The 19,442-nt window shown below is 44.8% G+C and overlaps 1 protein-coding gene across 2 annotated transcripts in view; it reads left to right on the top strand.

Moving 5' to 3' along the window:
* The first annotated feature begins 2,975 nt into the window (after nt 1–2,975).
* The window catches only part of asmtl (acetylserotonin O-methyltransferase like), a 53,055-nt gene continuing 36,588 nt past the window's right edge, over nt 2,976–19,442 (top strand). Inside the window, exons 1-2 of one of the 2 annotated variants that reach the window (XM_087988387.1) lie at nt 2,976–3,047; nt 9,755–9,891. In XM_087988387.1, the coding sequence (XP_087844513.1) occupies nt 9,799–9,891 (93 nt within the window). In that variant the 5' untranslated portion in view covers nt 2,976–3,047; nt 9,755–9,798. Of the gene's footprint in view, nt 3,048–9,753; nt 9,892–10,699; nt 10,903–19,442 lie in introns of those variants that run through there. The other variant, XM_087988388.1, reaches the window with a different exon arrangement.

Here is a 19,442-nt window from a genome sequence, read left to right as displayed (position 1 = left end):
CCAAACAGGACCCCGTCCCAGACCCTCGTCATTCCCCATTGCTCCAAACAGGACCCCGTCCCAGACCCTCGTCATTCCCCATTCCTCCAAACAGGACCCCGTCCCAGACCCTCGTCATTCCCCATTGCTCCAAACAGGACCCCGTCCCAGACCCTCGTCATTCCCCATTGCTCCAAACAGGACCCCGTCCCAGACCCTCGTCATTCCCCATTCCTCCAAACAGGACCCCGTCCCAGACCCTCGTCATTCCCCATTGCTCCAAACAGGACCCCGTCCCAGACCCTCGTCTTTCCCCATTGCTCCAAACAGGACCCCGTCCCAGACCCTCGTCATTCCCCATTGCTCCAAACAGGACCCCGTCCCAGACCCTCGTCATTCCCCATTGCTCCAAACAGGACCCCGTCCCAGACCCTCGTCATTCCCCATTGCTCCAAACAGGACCCCGTCCCAGACCCTCGTCATTCCCCATTGCTCCAAACAGGACCCCGTCCCAGACCCTCGTCATTCCCCATTGCTCCAAACAGGACCCCGTCCCAGACCCTCGTCATTCCCCATTGCTCCAAACAGGACCCCGTCCCAGACCCTCGTCATTCCCCATTGCTCCAAACAGGACCCCGTCCCAGACCCTCGTCATTCCCCATTGCTCCAAACAGGACCCCGTCCCAGACCCTCGTCATTCCCCATTGCTCCAAACAGGACCCCGTCCCAGACCCTCGTCATTCCCCATTCCTCCAAACAGGACCCCGTCCCAGACCCTCGTCATTCCCCATTCCTCCAAACAGGACCCCGTCCCAGACCCTCGTCATTCCCCATTGCTCCAAACAGGACCCCGTCCCAGACCCTCGTCATTCCCCATTGCTCCAAACAGGACCCCGTCCCAGACCCTCGTCATTCCACATTGCTCCAAACAGGACCCCGTCCCAGACCCTCGTCATTCCCCATTGCTCCAAACAAGACCCCGTCCCAGACCCTCGTCATTCCCCATTGCTCCAAACAGGACCCAGTCCCAGACCCTCGTCATTCCCCATTCCTCCAAACAGGACCCCGTCCCAGACCCTCGTCATTCCCCATTGCTCCAAACAGGACCCCGTCCCAGTCCCTCGTCATTCCCCATTGCTCCAAACAGGACCCCGTCCCAGACCCTCGTCATTCCCCATTGCTCCAAACAGGACCCCGTCCCAGACCCTCGTCATTCCCCATTGCTCCAAACAGGACCCCGTCCCAGACCCTCGTCATTCCCCATTGCTCCAAACAGGACCCCGTCCCAGACCCTCGTCATTCCCCATTCCTCCAAACAGGACCCCGTCCCAGACCCTCGTCATTCCCCATTGCTCCAAACAGGACCCCGTCCCAGACCCAGACCCTCGTCATTCCCCATTGCTCCAAACAGGACCCCGTCCCAGACCCTCGTCATTCCCCATTGCTCCAAACAGGACCCCGTCCCAGACCCTCGTCATTCCCCATTGCTCCAAACAGGACCCCGTCCCAGACCCTCGTCATTCCCCATTGCTCCAAACAGGACCCCATCCCAGACTCTTGTCATTCCCCATTGCTCCAAACAGGACCCCGTCCCAGACCCTCGTCATTCCCCATTGCTCCAAACAGGACCCCGTCCCAGACCCTCGTCATTCCCCATTGCTCCAAACAGGACCCCGTCCCAGACCCTCGTCTTTCCCCATTGCTCCAAACAGGACCCCGTCCCAGACCCTCGTCATTCCCCATTGCTCCAAACAGGGCCCCGTCCCAGACCCTCGTCATTCCCCATTGCTCCAAACAGGACCCCGTCCCAGACCCTCGTCATTCCCCATTGCTCCAAACAGGACCCCGTCCCAGACTCTTGTCATTCCCCATTGCTCCAAACAGGACCCCCTCCCAGACCCTCGTCTTTCCCCATTGCTCCAAACAGGACCCCCTCCCAGGCCCATGTCTTTCCCCATTGATCCATCCCAGCCCCATGTCTTTGCCCATTGCTCCAAACAGGACCCCCTCCCAGCCTCTCATCTTTCCCCATTGCTCCAAACAGGACCCCGTCCCAGACCCTCGTCTTTCCCCATTGCTCCAAACAGGACCCCCTCCCAGACCCTCGTCATTCCCCATTGCTCCAAACAGGACCCCTCCCAGACCCATGTCTTTGCCCATTGCTCCAAACAGGACCCCCTCCCAGACCCTCATCTTTTCCCATTGCTCCAAACAGGACCCCCTCCCAGACCCTCGTCTTTCCCCATTGCTCCAAACAGGACCCCCTCCCAGACCCTCGTCATTCCCCATTGCTCCAAACAGGACCCCTCCCAGACCCATGTCTTTGCCCATTGCTCCAAACAGGACCCCCTCCCAGACCCTCATCTTTTCCCATTGCTCCAAACAGGACCCCCTCCCAGACCCTCGTCATTCCCCATTGCTCCAAACAGGACCCCCTCCCAGACCCTCGTCATTCCCCATTGCTCCAAACAGGACCCCCTCCCAGACCCTCGTCTTTTCCCATTGCTCCAAACAGGACCCCCTCCCAGACCCTCGTCTTTCCCCATTGCTCCAAACAGGACCCCCTCCCAGACCCTCGTCATTCCCCATTGCTCCAAACAGGACCCCTCCCAGACCCATGTCTTTGCCCATTGCTCCAAACAGGACCCCCTCCCAGACCCTCATCTTTTCCCATTGCTCCAAACAGGACCCCCTCCCAGACCCTCGTCATTCCCCATTGCTCCAAACAGGACCCCCTCCCAGACCCTCGTCATTCCCCATTGCTCCAAACAGGACCCCCTCCCAGACCCTCGTCATTCCCCATTGCTCCAAACAGGACCCCCTCCCAGACCCTCGTCATTCCCCATTGCTCCAAACAGGACCCCGTCCCAGACCCTCGTCATTCCCCATTGCTCCAAACAGGACCCCTCCCAGACCCATTTCTTTCCCCAGGCGCCAACGTAGTGTCGACACAAACCGCGCAGGCGCCCTTGTGGTGCCGTGGCGGAACACGCATGCGCAGTGTGGTTTCGATGTTGCGCATGCGTCACGTGTTCTTAGTTGATTCGGTTCACTTCCCGTTGTAACAGGTAAGGGAGAAGGGGGAGAAAAGGGAAAGGACAGTGGATAGGGATAGATACCGATACAGATACAGATACAGATATAGATAGATAGAGAAGGAAAAGTGAGTAATGGAAGGGGGTTGTGGGAGGTGAGAGTGGGTTGGGGGGGAAAGTGAGGGGGTAGGGGAGAAAATGAGAGATGGAGAAGGTGAGTTGGGGTCAGAGAGGAAGGGATAGTGAGTAGGATGGTGATATTGGGAGGACACTGAGGTACGAGGGGCTGAGGGTGAGATTGGAAGTGTGGGAGAGAGGGAGAGCTGGAAAAGATGAAAATGGGGTCCATCTGTGTGGATTGGTGCATGTGAGAGAAAGAGAGAGAGAGACTTGTGATGGGGAGGGGGCTGCACGTAATTGTGTGACTGTGAGAGAGAGAGTCATTGGGGACTAACTGTGTGCAAGAGAATGCGATTCTGGATTGCCCTTCATCAGGAATAGCTTTTGCCCGAAACGTCGATTTTCCTGCTCCTCGGATGCTGCCTGAACTGCTGTGCTTTTCCAGCACCACTAATCCAGAATCTGGTTTCCAGCATCTGCAATCATTGTTTTTACCCAAGAGAGTGAGTGTCAGTGGACTGTGTGTGTGAGAGAGACAGTGTGTCTGGGTGATCATGTGGGACAGTTGTGTCTGTCTGTCTCTGCAGAATGATGCTTGCCTACAAACATTCATCCCCATCACTGCGATAGTCCAGTAGCTACAAAATGCAATGCTGAAATTCACCAAGTTCCTTAGAAATCTCCTTCTAAACCCATGACCACTACTACCTTGGGCAGCAGTGCAGAGAACTTGAAAGTCACTCATCATCCTGACTTAAAAATATGTCACTGTTTCTTCATTATTGCTGGGTCAAATTCTGAAACATCCTAACAGCATTGTGGTTATACCAACCACAAACAGACTGCAGTGAGTCAAGAAGATAGCTCACCATTACCTTCTCGGTGTTCACTTAAGATTGGTAATTGACAATAAGTGCTGGCTTAGCCAGTGGTACCCATTGAAATTTTTTTAAAAACATAGGTCATTATTTGAAAATCAGATAATTGCTTTAGAAGCAGTTCAGCAAAGATTCACTTGACTCATTCCTGAGATTAATAAAGGTTAAATGTTTTAGGTGATCTTATTGAAGCATGTAAGATCTCATCTCCAAACCCAGAGACCTAGGACTCTGCTCCTCACTTTGCAACTGGAGGAGGTGACAACACCTCCTCCACACCAGTGGTCCGCAAGGTTGCTCAGCCACTTACTATACTCTGTATACACTGAGACAGTGCAGCCGAATTCAGCGCTAACTCCCTTTACAAATTTGCTGATGACACCAGCATTGTGGATTTGATGTCAAACTGATAACGTGGAATAGAGGAAAGAGATAGACAGCTTAGTGGTGTGGTGTAAAGACAACAATTTCTTCCTCAGTGTCAGCAAAATGATGGAGCTGATCATTGACATCAGAGAGCAGTGTGGAGGACACACCCCTGTTTGTATCAGTGGAAGTGGTCATAGAGATGTCCAGCACAGAAACAGACTCTTCAGCCCCATTCGCCCATGCTGACCAGAAATCCTAATGTAATCTAGTCCCATTTGTCAGTACTTGGCCCATATCCCTCTAAACCTTTCCTATTCATATATCCATCCAGATGTGTTTTAAATGTTGTAATTATACTAGCCTCTGCCACTTCCTCTGGCAGCTCATTCTCTACATGCACCACCCTCTGTATGAAACAGTTGCCCCTTAGGTCCCTTTTAAATTTTTAACCTCTCACCCTAAATCTATGTCCTTCTGTTCTGGATTCTCCCACCCCAGGGAAAAGACCATGTCTATTTACCCTATCTATGCCCCTCATGATTTTATAAACTTCTATAAGGTCATCCCTCAACCTCTGATGCTCCAGGGAAAACAGCCGCTAGCCTATTCATCCTCTCCTTATAGTTCAAATCTTTCAACTCTGGTAACATCCTTGTAAATCTTTTCTGAACTCTTTCAAGTTTCACAACATCCTCACAATAGGAGAGAGACCAGAATTGCACACAGTATTCCAAAAGTGGCTGAACCAATGTCCTGTACAGTTGCAACATGACCTCCAAACTCCTCTACTCAATGGTTTGACCAATGAAGGAAAGCATACTAAACATCATCTTCACTTTCCAATCTAGTTGTGACTCTATTTTAAATTAGTTATGAATCTGCACGTCAAGGTCTCTTTATTCAGCAACACTCCCCAGGACTTTCCGAGAGCTTCAAGTTCCTTGGGGTAAATATCATCAACAATCTCTCCTGGTCCATCCACGTCGATGTTGCAGTCAAGAAAGCTACCAATGCCTCTGCTTCTTCAGAAGGCTAAGAAAATTTCCATAATGACTCTTACAAAATTTTATAGCTGCACTGTGGAAAGCATCCTATCTGGATGCAATTAGCTTGAAATGACATCTGCTTTACCAAGACCACAAGAAATTACAGAGTTGTGAACGCAGCCCAGTCCATCACGAAAGCCAGCCATTCTTCCATTGACTCTGACTACATTTCCCACTGCCTTGGGAAAGCTGAAACTTTATTGCTGGAACAGCACAGCAGGTCAGGCAGCATCTAGGGAACAGAAGATTCGACGTTTCGGGCACATGCCCTTCTTCAGGAATGAGCAGAGAGTGTTCAGCAGGAGAAGATAAAAGGTAGGGAGGAGGGACTTGGAGGAGGGGCGTTGGAAATGTGATAGGTGGAAAGAGGTCAAGGTGAGGGTGATAGGTCGGAGTAGGGTGGAGGCGGAGAGGTCAAGAAGAAGACTGCAAGTCAGGAAGGCGGTGCCGGGCTGGAGGGATTCGGCTGAGACAAGGTGGGGGGAGGGGGGATGAAGAAACTGGTGAAGTCCAAGTTCATCCCCTGTGGTTGGAGGGTTCCCAGTCGGAAGATAAGACGCTCCTCCTCCGACCGTCGCGTTGTTGTGGTTTGGCGGTGGATGAGTCCAATGACCTGCATATCCTCGGTGGAGTGGGAGGGGGAGTTGAAATGCTGTGCTACAGGGTGATTGGGTTGGTTCGTCCGGGGTGGCCCAGAGGTGCTCTCTGAATCGCTCCGCTCTGAGTCACTGCCTTGGGAAAGCAGCCAACATAAACAAAGCGCCCTTTGATTATTTGCAGGAGGAGGTCATTCATCCCTTCGAGCCTGCTCCGCCATTTATCATGATTCTAGCTGATCATCCAGCTCAATAACCTAATCCTGCTTTCTCCCCATAACCTTTAATCCCATTTGCCTTAAGTGCTAGATCTCGCCGCCTCTTGAATACATTGATTCAATGTCTTGGTCTCAACTACTTCCTGTGGTAATGAATTCCACAGGCTCACCAGTCTGGGTGAAAAAAATGACTCTTCTTCATCCCCCATAGTCTACCCTGAATCCTCAGGTCATGTCCCGCTGGTTCTGGACATACTCACCATCGGGTACGTCCTCCTTGCATCTACACTATCTAGTCCTAATAGATTAGAGGTTTTGAAAAGATTTGTAGCTCGGCTTGTGGGTGGGGTGATAGATTTGTTCGCCAAGCTGATGAGTTTTTCTGCAGACATTTCATCACCTTGCTAGATGACATCATCAGTATGTCTCCAGTGAAGCGTTGGTGGTCTGTCCCACCTGCTATTTACGTGTCTCTTTTTTAGTTCTGTATCTGCGTGATTTCTATATGGGATCTATTTCAAAGTGTTTATTTATTGAGTAGTGGATAGAGTGCCAGGTTTCAAGGAATTCTCTCGCATGCCTCTGTTTTGCCTGTGCTAAGATGGTTACATTGTGCCAGTTGAATTTGCATCCTTCATTGTCAGTGTGGGTGGAAATGAGAGTGTCCTGGTCGTGTCTGGCAGTGGCGAGATGCTGTTCATGCACTCGTATGGTCAGTTTTCTTCCTGTTTCCTGTTTAACATTTTTCACAGTCCTTGCAGGGTAGCTTGTGGATTACTAGGAGAAAGAAGGGACTGCAGATGCTGGAGATCAGAGTCAAGAGTGTGGTGTTGGAAAAGAACAGCAGGTCAGGCAGCATCCGAGGAGCAGGAGAATTGATGTTTCAAGCATAAGCCTGATGAAGGGCTTATGCCCGAACCGTAGATTCGCATAATTCTCGAATACTGTCTGACCTGCTGTGCTTTTCCAGCACCATACTCTCATCTGGTAGGTTACATTCGTCCTGTTGGCTGTGGGTGTCAGATCTTTAACTTTTGTGAGGACCTGATGAAAGTTGTTTACTGGTTTGTGGGCTGCTACGATTCCTAGGGGTCTGAGTAGTTGGGTAGTCATTTCTGATATGTTGTTGACATACAGTATGGTCGCTATCATGTCTGGTCATGTAGTGTTCTCTTCTTTAGGTTTGTTGCATGAGTACCAGAAGATGGTGCTCCTGGGGTACCCATTCCGTTTAAATCTCTTGAATAGGTGGTCCTGTTCTACTCTTTGGAGTTCTGGTTTGCCTATTTATATAGTATCCTAATGCAGCTTTGTTTGTGAGTATTGGAGTGATTGCTATTATAGTTCAGTAGCTGGTCTGCAGATAGGTTCATCCTATACACACTGGTCTGGAGTTCACCAGTAGGTGTGCATTACACTTATACAACCAGGTGGGTTTTTACCCCGTTTTAACCAGGCAGGGGAGTCTGCTGTTCTCCTAATTAGTGAACTTTATTTGGTGAGGATGTTATTGATGTGGTAATGAGCTTCTTCCAGTTGTGTACGTTTAATAACGGTAAAGATATCATCTGCGTACCAGTTACCGAGTTTCGGTTGGATGGTAGGGATGGCTGTCCGTTCCGAATGTTGCATTACTGATTCTGCTATCAGTCTTGATGTCGGGGACTCCATTGCTGTACCATTGATTTGTCTGTATATTTGTCCGTTAAATGTAAAGTGAGTTGTGAGACACAGTTCCTGTAATTTTAACATGCTGTTCTTGTTGATGCTGCTGGTGTCATCTGGTGTCCAAATATCTACTTCATTGCCCAATAATGTGGCAATGGTATTATTGGCTCGGTCAGTGTTTATAGGTGTAAAGTCCTGTTAGAATTTTATAAATCTCTGAGACTCCCCCGTCATATGTCTGAATGCCAGTGAAAACAATCCTAACCTAATCAATCTCTCCTTATAGGTCAGTCCCACCATCCCTGGAACCAACCTGGTAAACCTTTGTTATATTCCCACGAGAGCAAAAGCATCCTTCCTCAGAAAAGGAGACCAAACCTGCACACAGTATTCTAGGTGTGGCCTCACCATGGCCCTGTAGAACTGCAACAACACATCCCTGCTCCTGTACTCAACACCTCTCACAGTGAAGGCCAACATACCATTTGTCTTCTTTACCATAGCTTACCTCTAGCAACTGGTACACAAGGATACCCAGGTCCTGCTACACACTCCCCTCTCCCAATTTACAACCATTCAGGTAGTAATCTGCCACCTTGTGTTTGCTTCAAAACTGAATAACCTCACATTTGTCCATATTATACTGCGTCTGCCATTGATTTGCCCACTCACCCAACCTGTCCAGATCACGCTGAAGGATCTCTGCATCCTCAACACAGTTCACTTGGTATCATTGCAAACTTTGAGATGTTACATTTTGTTCTCTCATCTATATCATTAATATGTATTGTGAAAAGCTGAGGTCTCAGTACTGATCCACATGGCACCCCACTAGTTACTTACTGCCAATTTGAAAAGGGTCCGTTCATTCCTACTCTTTGTTTCCTTTCTGCCAACCAGTTTTCAATGCACTTCTCCAGTCCCATGTGCTTTAATCTTGCACAATAATCTGTTATGCGGGACTTTGTCAAACACTTTCTGAAAGTCCAAATATATCACATTGACTGGCTCCTCCTTGTCAACTCTACCAATTACATCTTCATAGAATTCCAACATATTTGTCAAGCATGATTTCCTCTTCATAAATCCATTCTGACTCTATCAGATTCTGCTACTGCTTTTTAAATGCTCCACTATGAAGTCCTTGATAATGGATTCAAGAATTTTCCCCCTACCGATGTTAGGCTTACTATTCTATAATTCCCTGTTTTCTCCCTACCTCCCTTTTTGAATATTGGAGTGAGATTAGCTACCCTCCAATCTGCAGGGACTGTTCCAGAGTCTCTAGAATCCTGGAAGATGAACACTAATATATCCACTATTTCTGGAGCCACTTCCTTAAGTACTCCGGGATGTTGATTATCAGGTATTAGGGTTTTATCTGCCTTCGACCCCATTAATTTTTCCAGCACCATTTCTCTACTAATATTGATCTCCCTCAGTTCTTCCCTCTCACTAAATCTTGCATTCTCCAACATTTCTGGTATGTGATTTGTTCCTCCTTTGTGAAGACAGAACCTTGTGGAACAAACTAAAACTAAGGGGCATACTTGAAGCATAATGTGCTTCTCTTTTAAGACAGAAATGAGAGTGTTTTTATCTTGAAGGATCATTAGTTTGGAAATTGCACAGGAGGATGAATTTATTCAAGGCTGAGTTATATTTTTGCTTTATAAGGGAGGCAAGAGTTAGCTGGAGGTCAGGTGGCAAACTGGAAAGTGGAGATGAGACAGCAACTAGATCAGTCATGATTTTATTCAGTAACAGAGCAGGTTTCTTAGATCAAATGACATTGCCTTGCTCCTAAGTCCCACATTTCTAATGTTCTCTTTTAATTTCTCGTAGGTGAAAGTGAGCAAATTGTAAAGTAAAATTACCTAACAATCACCATGGTGCTGAATCCAGTTATTTCCAAACTTAATGGAAAATGTGTGGTCCTAGCTAGTGCTTCTCCACGCAGGAGGGAAATTCTGAACAACGTTGTAAGTACTGGCTTAAATTATACAACAAGTCACTTGTGACTGCGCTTTATGGGCAAATAAATGAAATTTAAAGGCCTTATAATACAATATTGCTGAGAGAAATTAGAAGACTTTCACCGTGCAGTAGCACCGTAGTTTATTTGCAGATACATTAATTTGGCATTGCTTTTCCAATTTGTTAGATGATTCTTTTGCTAGATTGCTTTGTTGGTCAGACATTAAATATGCTTGTTTTCAAATGGGAAGTTTCTTTTTCTCTCAGGATTCGAGTGTTTGGAACTCTCTTCCCCAGAGAGTGGTGTAAGCAGGTTCATTGTATATATTTAAGGCAGGAGTAGATTGAATCCCTCCTTAGACAAGAATATGGATATTGGGGGTTGACAGTAGTCAGGAATGTGAAGTTGAGGCCGCAATCAGATCAGCCATGATGCCATTGAATGGTAAGACAGGTTAGTGGGACTGAGTGCTGTGCTGATTCCTGATGAAGGGCTCCGGCAAGAAACACCAATTTTCCTGCTCCTCGGATGCTGCTTGACCTGCTGTGCTTTTCCAGCAACTCACACTCAACTGCTGTGCTGTTCCCAGTTCCTACTTATATGTACATTTATATGTTCATCATCAAAGGTCCTAAGCCAGTTTTGGGGAACCTGCGGCTTTAAGGCTGCATGCGGCCTTTTAGAACATTGTGTATGGCCTTTTGAATGAATCCAAATTTTGCAGAACAAATCTTTTATTTTTTATTAATATGTTTTTTTCGTCCTTTATTATTTTTGTTTTAATCTTAAAATGAATGTATTTAAAATACCAGAGAGTAAAAGAAAATTCAACGAAATAATCCCCACTTATTGCCGCGAATCTACATTCTCCTACTTAACCAAAATCAAGATGCCCTTAAGGTGACGAATGACGGACACCCATCCAGAGGATCAGCTAAAACTGCAGACCTCCATGCTGCAACCAAATATTCAAATGCTTTCCTGCAAAAAGCAGTCACAACAAAGTCATTAAAAGGTTAGTTAACTTTAGAATTAACATTTTTTTCATTTTTTTTAGTTAGTTAGTACATTTTAGTTAGATTTTTACAAAATAATGTGAATTTTGAAGACTATATAATTGAAGTTTCTTGGATGTGGCCTTATTAGATTACAACTAACATAATGCGGCCTTCCAACATGAAAAGGTTCCCCACCTCTGTCCTAAGCTCCAGAATTCCCTCGGTGTACACCTCTGCCTCTCTTTCTTCCTTTTAAGAAACTCCTTAAAATTTAGCCCTTTGATCAAGTGTGCGGTTGCCAGTCCGGACATGTGGCTGGGTGTGATATTTTACATTACAATGCTTCTGTGAGGAGCTATGGAAAATTTCATTAGGTTACAAGCACTCTATAAATCCAAGTTGTTGATCGTCTGCATCATTGATTTGCTTGTTTGTCCATTTTTTGTACAGCTACTTTTAATTGTGATGAAACAGCCTGTGTATATTTTAATGAAATGACTTTATTTTTTTCTTTGAAACCATTTAGCTTCTGGTTTATAAAAGACACTTATCCAAATGTACAATTAAATGCAATAAGGAACATTATCATTTTTATTATCATTTAAATTATCATTTTTACACCACACTTTAGGAAGGGTATATTGGCCTTTAAGGGAGTACAATGTAGATTTACACGAATGACATTTGGACTTCAGGGATAAAGTTATGAGGAAAGACTATGCATATTTGGCCTCTTTTCCCTAAACTTTCGAAGGTTCGTTGGTGGTCTGATCGAAGTCTTCAAGATATTAACAGAATAAAGCAGAGTGGATAAACTATTTCGACTGGTTGGGGATTCTAGAACTCGGTTGCTGATAGTCTAAGAATTAGTTCAGACCATTCAGGAGAGATGTTAGGAAGTGTTTCTTCACACAAAGGGTGGATGTTTGGAATTCTCTTCCATAAATGGAAGTGGGTGCTGGATCAGTTTATTTAAAGTCAGAAATAGATAACATTTTTTAAAGGAAAGGTATTAAAGGATGTGGGCTAAAGACAAGTATATGTAGTTAGGCAACAGATCAGCCATGATCTCAATGAGTAGTTGAACAGGTTCAAAGGATTGAATGGACTACTTCTATTACATGGAGAGTTTTTAAAAGCCTGCATGAGAGACTGAAGTAGGATACAAATCCCTGAAAACTCTGGCAGTCCAGGTTGCCCAGGCAGACTCATTATTTCCAGCTGTTCCTGCCCCACATAACTTATTTTTTTCCGATCTTGACTTGATTTTTTTCCCCTCCTTGTCCAGTCTCTTCCCACTTACAACTGCAATTCCTCTGATGCTTTATGTGAGTTTCAGAATTCCCAGATCACAAGCACCAGCTACCTTCTCTTCACCATGGAAATGTAATCCCTTTACACATCCATTTCCTGTCAGAATGATCTTGGGGGCTCTCCACTACTTCATGGAAAAAAATGGCTTGAACCATCTCCATCCACCATCACCCTCTTCGTCTTGGCCAAGTTTGTCCTCACTTTGAACAACTTCTCCTTTAACTCATCTCACTTTTCTCAGATCAAAGTTGTGGCTATGAACACAGAACATAGAATATTACAGTGCAGTACAGGCCTTCGATGTTAGGCCGACCTGTGAAGTTAATCTGAAACCCATCTAACCTTCACTATTCCATTCTCATCCATATGCCTATCCAATGACCATTTAAATGCCCTTAACATTGGCGAGTCTACTACTGTTGCAGCAATGTGTTCCACGCCCCTACTACTGAGTAAAAAAGCTATCTCTGACATCTGTCCTATATCTATCTCCTCACAATTTTAGTCTGTCCCCTCATGCCAGCCATCACCATCCGAGGAAGGAGGGTGTCACTGTCCAACCTATCTAATAAAGGTTAAGACACCATATGCCTTCTTAACAACCCTATCAACCTGGGTGGCAACTTTCAGGGATCTATGTACCTGGACACCGAGATCTCTCTGCTCATCTACACTACCAAAAATCTTGCCATTAGCCCAGTATTTTGTATTCCTGATGCTCCTTCCAAAGTGAATCACCTCACACTGTTCTGCATTAAACTCCATTTGCCACTTCTCAGTGCAGCTTATCTATGTCCCTCTGTAACCTACAACATCCTTTGACACTATCCACAACTCTACGGACCTTAGTGCCATCCGCAAATTTACTAACCCATCCTTTGATGCCCTCATTCCAAGTCATTTATAAAAATGACAAATAACAGTGGACCCAAAACAGACCATTGCGGTACATCACTAGTAACTGAACTCCAGGATGGATATTTCCCATCAACCACCACCTTCTTGTCTTCTTTCAGCTAGCCAATTTCTGATCCAAACTGCTAAATCTCCCTCAATCCCAAGCCTCCGTATTTTGCGCATTAACCTATTGTGGGGGGCCTTATCGAATGTCTTACTGAAATCACCTATTTCGTCACCTTTTCAAAAGACTCAATAAGGTTTGTGAGGCATAACTTACCCTTCATAAAACTGTGTTGACTATCCCTAACCAACTTATTCCTTTCTAAATGATTATAAATCTTATCTCTAATAATCCTTTCCACACTTTTACCACAACCATAGTAAGGCTCACTGGTCTATAATTTCCAGGTTGTCTCTGCTCCTCTTTTGGAACAAGGGGGGGACAACATTTGCTATCCTCCAGTCTTCTGGCACTATTCCTGTGGACAATGGCAACATAAAGATCAAAGCCAAAGTCTCGGCATTCTCCTCACTGAGAATCCTAGGGCAAATCCCATCTGTCCCAGAAGACTTATCTAATTTTGCACTTTCTAGAATTGCTAACACCACCTCCTTGTGAACCTTAATCCTATCTAGTCTAGTAGCCTGTATTTCGTATTCTCCTCGACCACATTTTCTAGTGTGCATACTGATGAAAAGCATTCATTCAATGCTTCCCCTATCTCCTCTGACTCCACGCACAACTTCCTACTACTATCCTTTATTGGCCCTTATCTTACTTTAGTCATTCTTTTATTCCTGATATAGCTGTAGAAAGCCTTAGGATTTTCCTTGATCCTGTTCACCAATGACTTCTCATGTATGGGTACCCACATGGGCCCCGGTGTGCCTGTCTCTTTCTGGACAACATGGAATATCCCTTGTTCCAACCCTATTCAGGTCCATTCCCATAATATTTACTCCGATATATTGATGACAGTCATCAGTGCTGCTTTCCCCTCTCATCCAGAATTGGAAAAATTCATTAATTTCGCTTCCAATTTCCACCCTGCTTTCACCTTCACCTGGTCTATCTCTGACTCCAACCTTCCCTTCCTTGACATCTCTACTTCCATTTCTGGAGATAGGCTGGCCACTGATGTCCACTATGAACCCATACACTCTTACATTTAACTGGACTATACATACTCTCACCATTCTTCCTATAAAGTCTCCATTCCATTCTTCCAGTTTCAGCCAAATCTGACCCGTCTCCTGCACTTCTGTGCTCGCCCCTTTTATTTCCTTCTACAACACTGATAGTCTGTCCCTGGTCCTCACTAGTATTCAAATGCAAAAGACTGTAAACCACCGTTTCCGCCTCCAGTGGGATTCTGCCATCAGACACACATTCACTTCCCTTCTCTTATCAATATTGCAAAGACCATTCCTTCCCAGACACTCAGGTCCACCACTCCACAACTCCAACATCTTCCCGCACTCCCATGGCATCTTCCCATACAATCACAGGTATAATACCTAACCATTTACTTCCTCCCTCCTCACTATGCAAGGTTCTAGTCACACTTTCCAGGTGAAGCAGTGATTTACCTGCACTTCGTTCAAATTAGTCTGCTGTGTTTGCTGCTAACTATGTGGTCTCTTCTACACTGAGGAGAAGAAACACTGACTTCTTTATGGAGGACCTACATTCTGTCCACAAAAAATGACCCCAAGCTTCCAGTTGCCTGCCACTTCCAGATACTGCCCTATTCTCTGGCCAACATTTCTGTCTCGGCCTACTGCCTTGCTCCAGTGAGGTTCAGCACAAGTTTGGAAGAACAACATCTCGTTTCCTGCCGGGGGAGTCTACAGCTTTCAGGACTCAGTATTGAGTTCGATAATTTTAGGGCCTGCATACCATCCTCGTGTCTTTTAGCCACAGCACAGGCCCTTGTCATCACATGGGCTGCTTTCAGCACTGCCAACCCTTTTTCACTATTTCATGCCATTATCTATCCTTTTGCTTGGGTATCTTTCTTTCTGTCCATCTAGGCTCTGTCCCCACCTCACCTATCCTCCCATTATCCCCTACACCACCTTCTCCTGGCTACTTGTTTGAATGGGGAGTCAGTGCACCTGAAGCACTGACTCTGCTTTCTCTCAATAGGTGCTGCCAGACCTCCAGAGCTTCTCCAGCAATTTCTGTTTCAGGTTTGAGTTCAGATTTATTGAATGCCATGACCTTGTTTGTCGCCTCATTTAACTCAAACATCATTAGGAACAATTAGAAGCATTGTGTATTGCATCCTTTGAAAGAGTACTGATTCATAGAAATCCCTACAGTGTGGAAGCAGGCCATTCAGCCCATCAAGTCCACACTGACTCTCCAAAAGGCATCTCATCCAGACCCACTATCCAATCCCTGCATTTCTCATGGCTAATCCACCCCGACTACACATGCATGGGCACAGTGGGCAATTTAACATGGTTATCTCTCTGGCCTGCATATCTTTGGGCAGTGGGACAAAGCTAGACTGCAAGGAGGAAACCCATGCAAACACAGGGAGAACATACAAACTCCCACACAGACAGTTTCCAGAAGGTGGAATCAAATCCGGGTCCCTGACATTGTGAGGCAGCAGTGCTAACCACTGAACCTCTGTGCATTGTTGGTTAGGTGACGAGCAGAATAATTTCATCAACCAGGTTCAATTCCTGTTCCAACTGAGGGACAGTTTCAACTGCCTCTTACCCTGACAGTGGAAGGTAATGCCAAATCACTCTGATAAAAGATGCCACAAAACAGTTCAGGGCACAGCACACATGACATGATTTATTTAGACTCCACGTGGAAAAGTTATAAAATCTAATACATTTTGCTACATTCTCTGAGTAGTTTTAACAAATGATGCAATAACTGGATGCATGATGGCTTTTTAACGGTTCTTGCTAAGTTACATATCAATTAGTGAAACTTGTATTTAGTGAATTGATTTTCAAATGAGTGCATGTCTGTCTTTTTATGGACGTTTTGCAAACTTTGTTACTCGTATTCTATCCTCCTTCAAAATGTGCCCTGGATTTTCTGATTATTTTTAGACCAGTCACAATCCTTTTAACATCAGCGGAATATCACCTCAATTAATGCAGTACAATAAAAGGAATTCCAGATTTTGACCTCTTGCTAAGGTGTCATGCCATGCATACTGCTCTTCCTGTGATCTTTCCAACTAGTTCTTAATTTATTAATCTTGTCCTTTAGCTTTGGTGGGATACTTGGTCTCAGATATAATACTGTCCTCTGGGAATTTATTCAACGTGTCTACTTTGGAATGAGATGTTAAACTCTCTTCCTCCTCTGAGACTATAAAAGGTCCGTGACACTGTTCAAAGGAGAGCAAGTGCTTCCCTGGTATTCAGCAACTCTGAATCTTCAACAGGCAATCTTGTTGTTTGTTTGATTTCTCTTTTTTGGATCTCACAGTGCTCAAGTTAGTTGTGTGTTTCTTTGATTGTTAAATTTTATTTATTAGATTCCTTAAGAGTGTGGAAACAGGCCCTTCGGCCGAACCAGTCCACACCGACCCTCCGAAGTGTAACCCACCCGGACCCATTTCCCTCTGACTAATGCACCTAATACTATGGACAATTTAGCATGGCTAATTCACCTGACCTGCACATCTTTGGACTGTGGGAGGAAACCGGAGCACCTGGAGGAAACCCATGCAGACGCAGGAAGAATGTGCAAACTCCACACAAACAGTCACCCGGGGTTGGAATCCAACCTGGGATCCTGGTGCTGTGAGGCAGTAGTGCTAACCACTGAGCCACCGTGCCACCCCAGGTTACAATCAAAATCGCACTTAGAATTGTACAGCAACAAAGGAAGCCATTATGCATTTGTTGTCTCTTTGCATGAGCAATCCACTTCATCTAATTTCCCCATCCTTGCTTCATAACCCTGTAAATTTACCCCCTCATGATTCCCCTGTGATTAACACAGAAATGAAGGACTGAACCAGCTCCTTTCATGCTTAATACTCCTAAGTCTTTGCTTTTGAAAATTATTTTTAAGCCTGGTTTCTTGATCTTTTCAGGAAGTGCACAGAACCTGCTGTGTGGGAAAAGCTAAGTTTTCTCATGGTCTTTTTTCAATTTTCTTGTCCTTCATTGGTTTATAGACATCCTGCTGCTTTTTGAGGATGTTGCTAGTAGTAGAGACAAAAGAGAACCAGTAGATGTGGTATGTTTGGATTTGTAGAAGGTTTTTGATAAAGTTGCACACGTAAGGCTAGTTAGTAAAATGGGAATACGTGGGATTGGAATATACTAATATGGATTGTGAATTGGTTAACACACAGAAAACAAAGTGGTCGTCCTAAATAGATGATTAGTCTTTGGTCCACAACTGTCATGGTCTGTATATAAATGATTTAGAGGTGGGGACCAATTGTAATATTTCAGTGGTATTATCGTTAAACAGGTAATTTCCTGGGCACTCACTATGGCAAATGGTTCAATTTGAATTCAGTTTTTAAAAATAGTCTGGAATTAAAATTTATAAAAATCATTGTTGATTGTCACAAATGTCCTTTAGGGAACACAACTGCAATCCTTGCCTGGTCTGGCCTGCATGTGACTCCATACCCACAGAAGTATGGTTGACTCTCAGCAGCCCTCTGGGCAATTAGGGATAGCAATAAATGCTGGCCTACCAGTGATGACTTGGTGGTTATGGCTGGTGACTGAAGAACATGATCTCAGCACAAAACCACTTAAGACTGAGATGAGGGATTTCTTCACACATTGTGATGAATCTTTGGAATTCTCTTGCCCGGGGCTGTGGAAGATAAATCATTTAATAGGATCAAGATAGAAATTGATAGGTTTCTTGAGACTAATGACATTAAGGAATATGGAAACAGCATACAAACAGATCCTATTTATGATAAGGAAGCTTGACAGGCTGAATGGTCTACTTCTAATCCATATGTTTATATGTATGTATGTAAGGGGAATGGGGTAGCTTTGGAGTAATAGTAGTGTGCCAGTATTCTGTATCTCAAGGTTAATGCTCCAGAGACATGAGTTCAAACTCAACCATGACAGCTGAGGGAGATTAAATTCATTAATAATTGAAATGAAATGCTCACCTCATTAATAATGAAGATGAAATTACCTGATTATTGTAAAAATCCATCTGGGTGAAAGTTCTGGAAGTCCCTCCCTAAGGACATGTGACAACCTACAACACATGAACTGCATGTTTCAAGAAGACAGCTCACCAGCATCTTCTCAAGCAACTCGTGATGGGCAAAAGAATGCTGACCAGCCAGCGATGCCCACATACACAAGTGAATAAAAACAAAATATAGTTCAACAATGTAATTTAGAGAACAAATGCTGCTGTCATTACCCATCTGACCTACATGTGATTCTAACTGCTTCTTTAAGTGTTTTAGAAAGCATTTCATTCTGAGTATATTTAGGGATAGTCAGTAAATGCTGACCTTGTCAACATCCTCTCATTCTAAGAATAAGTTTGTAGAAATTTACCTTCGGGGCCCCTGGAGGTGGTCCTGCCAGGATCTGCCATACTCAGTGAACAAAGACACTTGCAGACATGAATATTGCTGTACTGTGAGACATTTGTTGAAGCTTTTTAGTTTTCTTCTCCTGAAATGCATTCAAGTCTTGTGCTGTTTAGGCTTGGGGAGTCATTGGTTTCCATTGCTTGCTTTGTGGCAATGCCTTGGCCAATCAGAGTGGGTTGCAAACAAATCAGCATCCTTTTTCTGCTATAATGAAATTTGCTATTCTTGTGTTTGTCTTGATGTGTGCAAGACAAAAGCTTGTTTTTTTCAGGTAAAATTTAAAGGTACTATGTGTTCTGGTATAACAGTTGCAGTTCCTCAGCAATCTCTCACGAGAGAAAATTGTGCTATGGAAAGCCACTGTAGAAGATTGCTATATTCGTTCAGTAGAGAGTTCACATTGTCCAGACAGCGTCCACGATTTGTTAACCGCGTTATAGCCAATTCACATTGACGAGACGTGCATTATACCAGAACTACCAGGAAATAGATGCAATATGTTAAAACTTTAATGGAATTGCACTATTAAACTTAAATTTAGCATCAAAATAAAATAGATTTTATCGAGGAATTTTTTCCACTTCCCTATCCTGTTTTAATACTTTAACTTCAATTTATCTCTTTTCTAATGTAGTCTGTTCCACTTGATCCAACTTAATTCTCGAAATTTTTGAATTCAAATCTCCCTCTCCCTCACCCCTGCTTTAGAAATGGGAACAACCTTACTTGCAGTGGCTTCAAAGAATAGCTCTTCAGTCTATCAAATG

This window comes from Chiloscyllium plagiosum, unplaced genomic scaffold, assembly GCF_037043375.1.
Source record: "Chiloscyllium plagiosum isolate Xiang-an unplaced genomic scaffold, Cpla_swu_hap1 HiC_scaffold_6, whole genome shotgun sequence".
NCBI classification, from domain to species: Eukaryota; Metazoa; Chordata; class Chondrichthyes; order Orectolobiformes; family Hemiscylliidae; genus Chiloscyllium; species Chiloscyllium plagiosum.
Note: the sequence above shows the minus strand (reverse complement) of the source record. Positions and strands in the feature narration are given on the sequence as shown.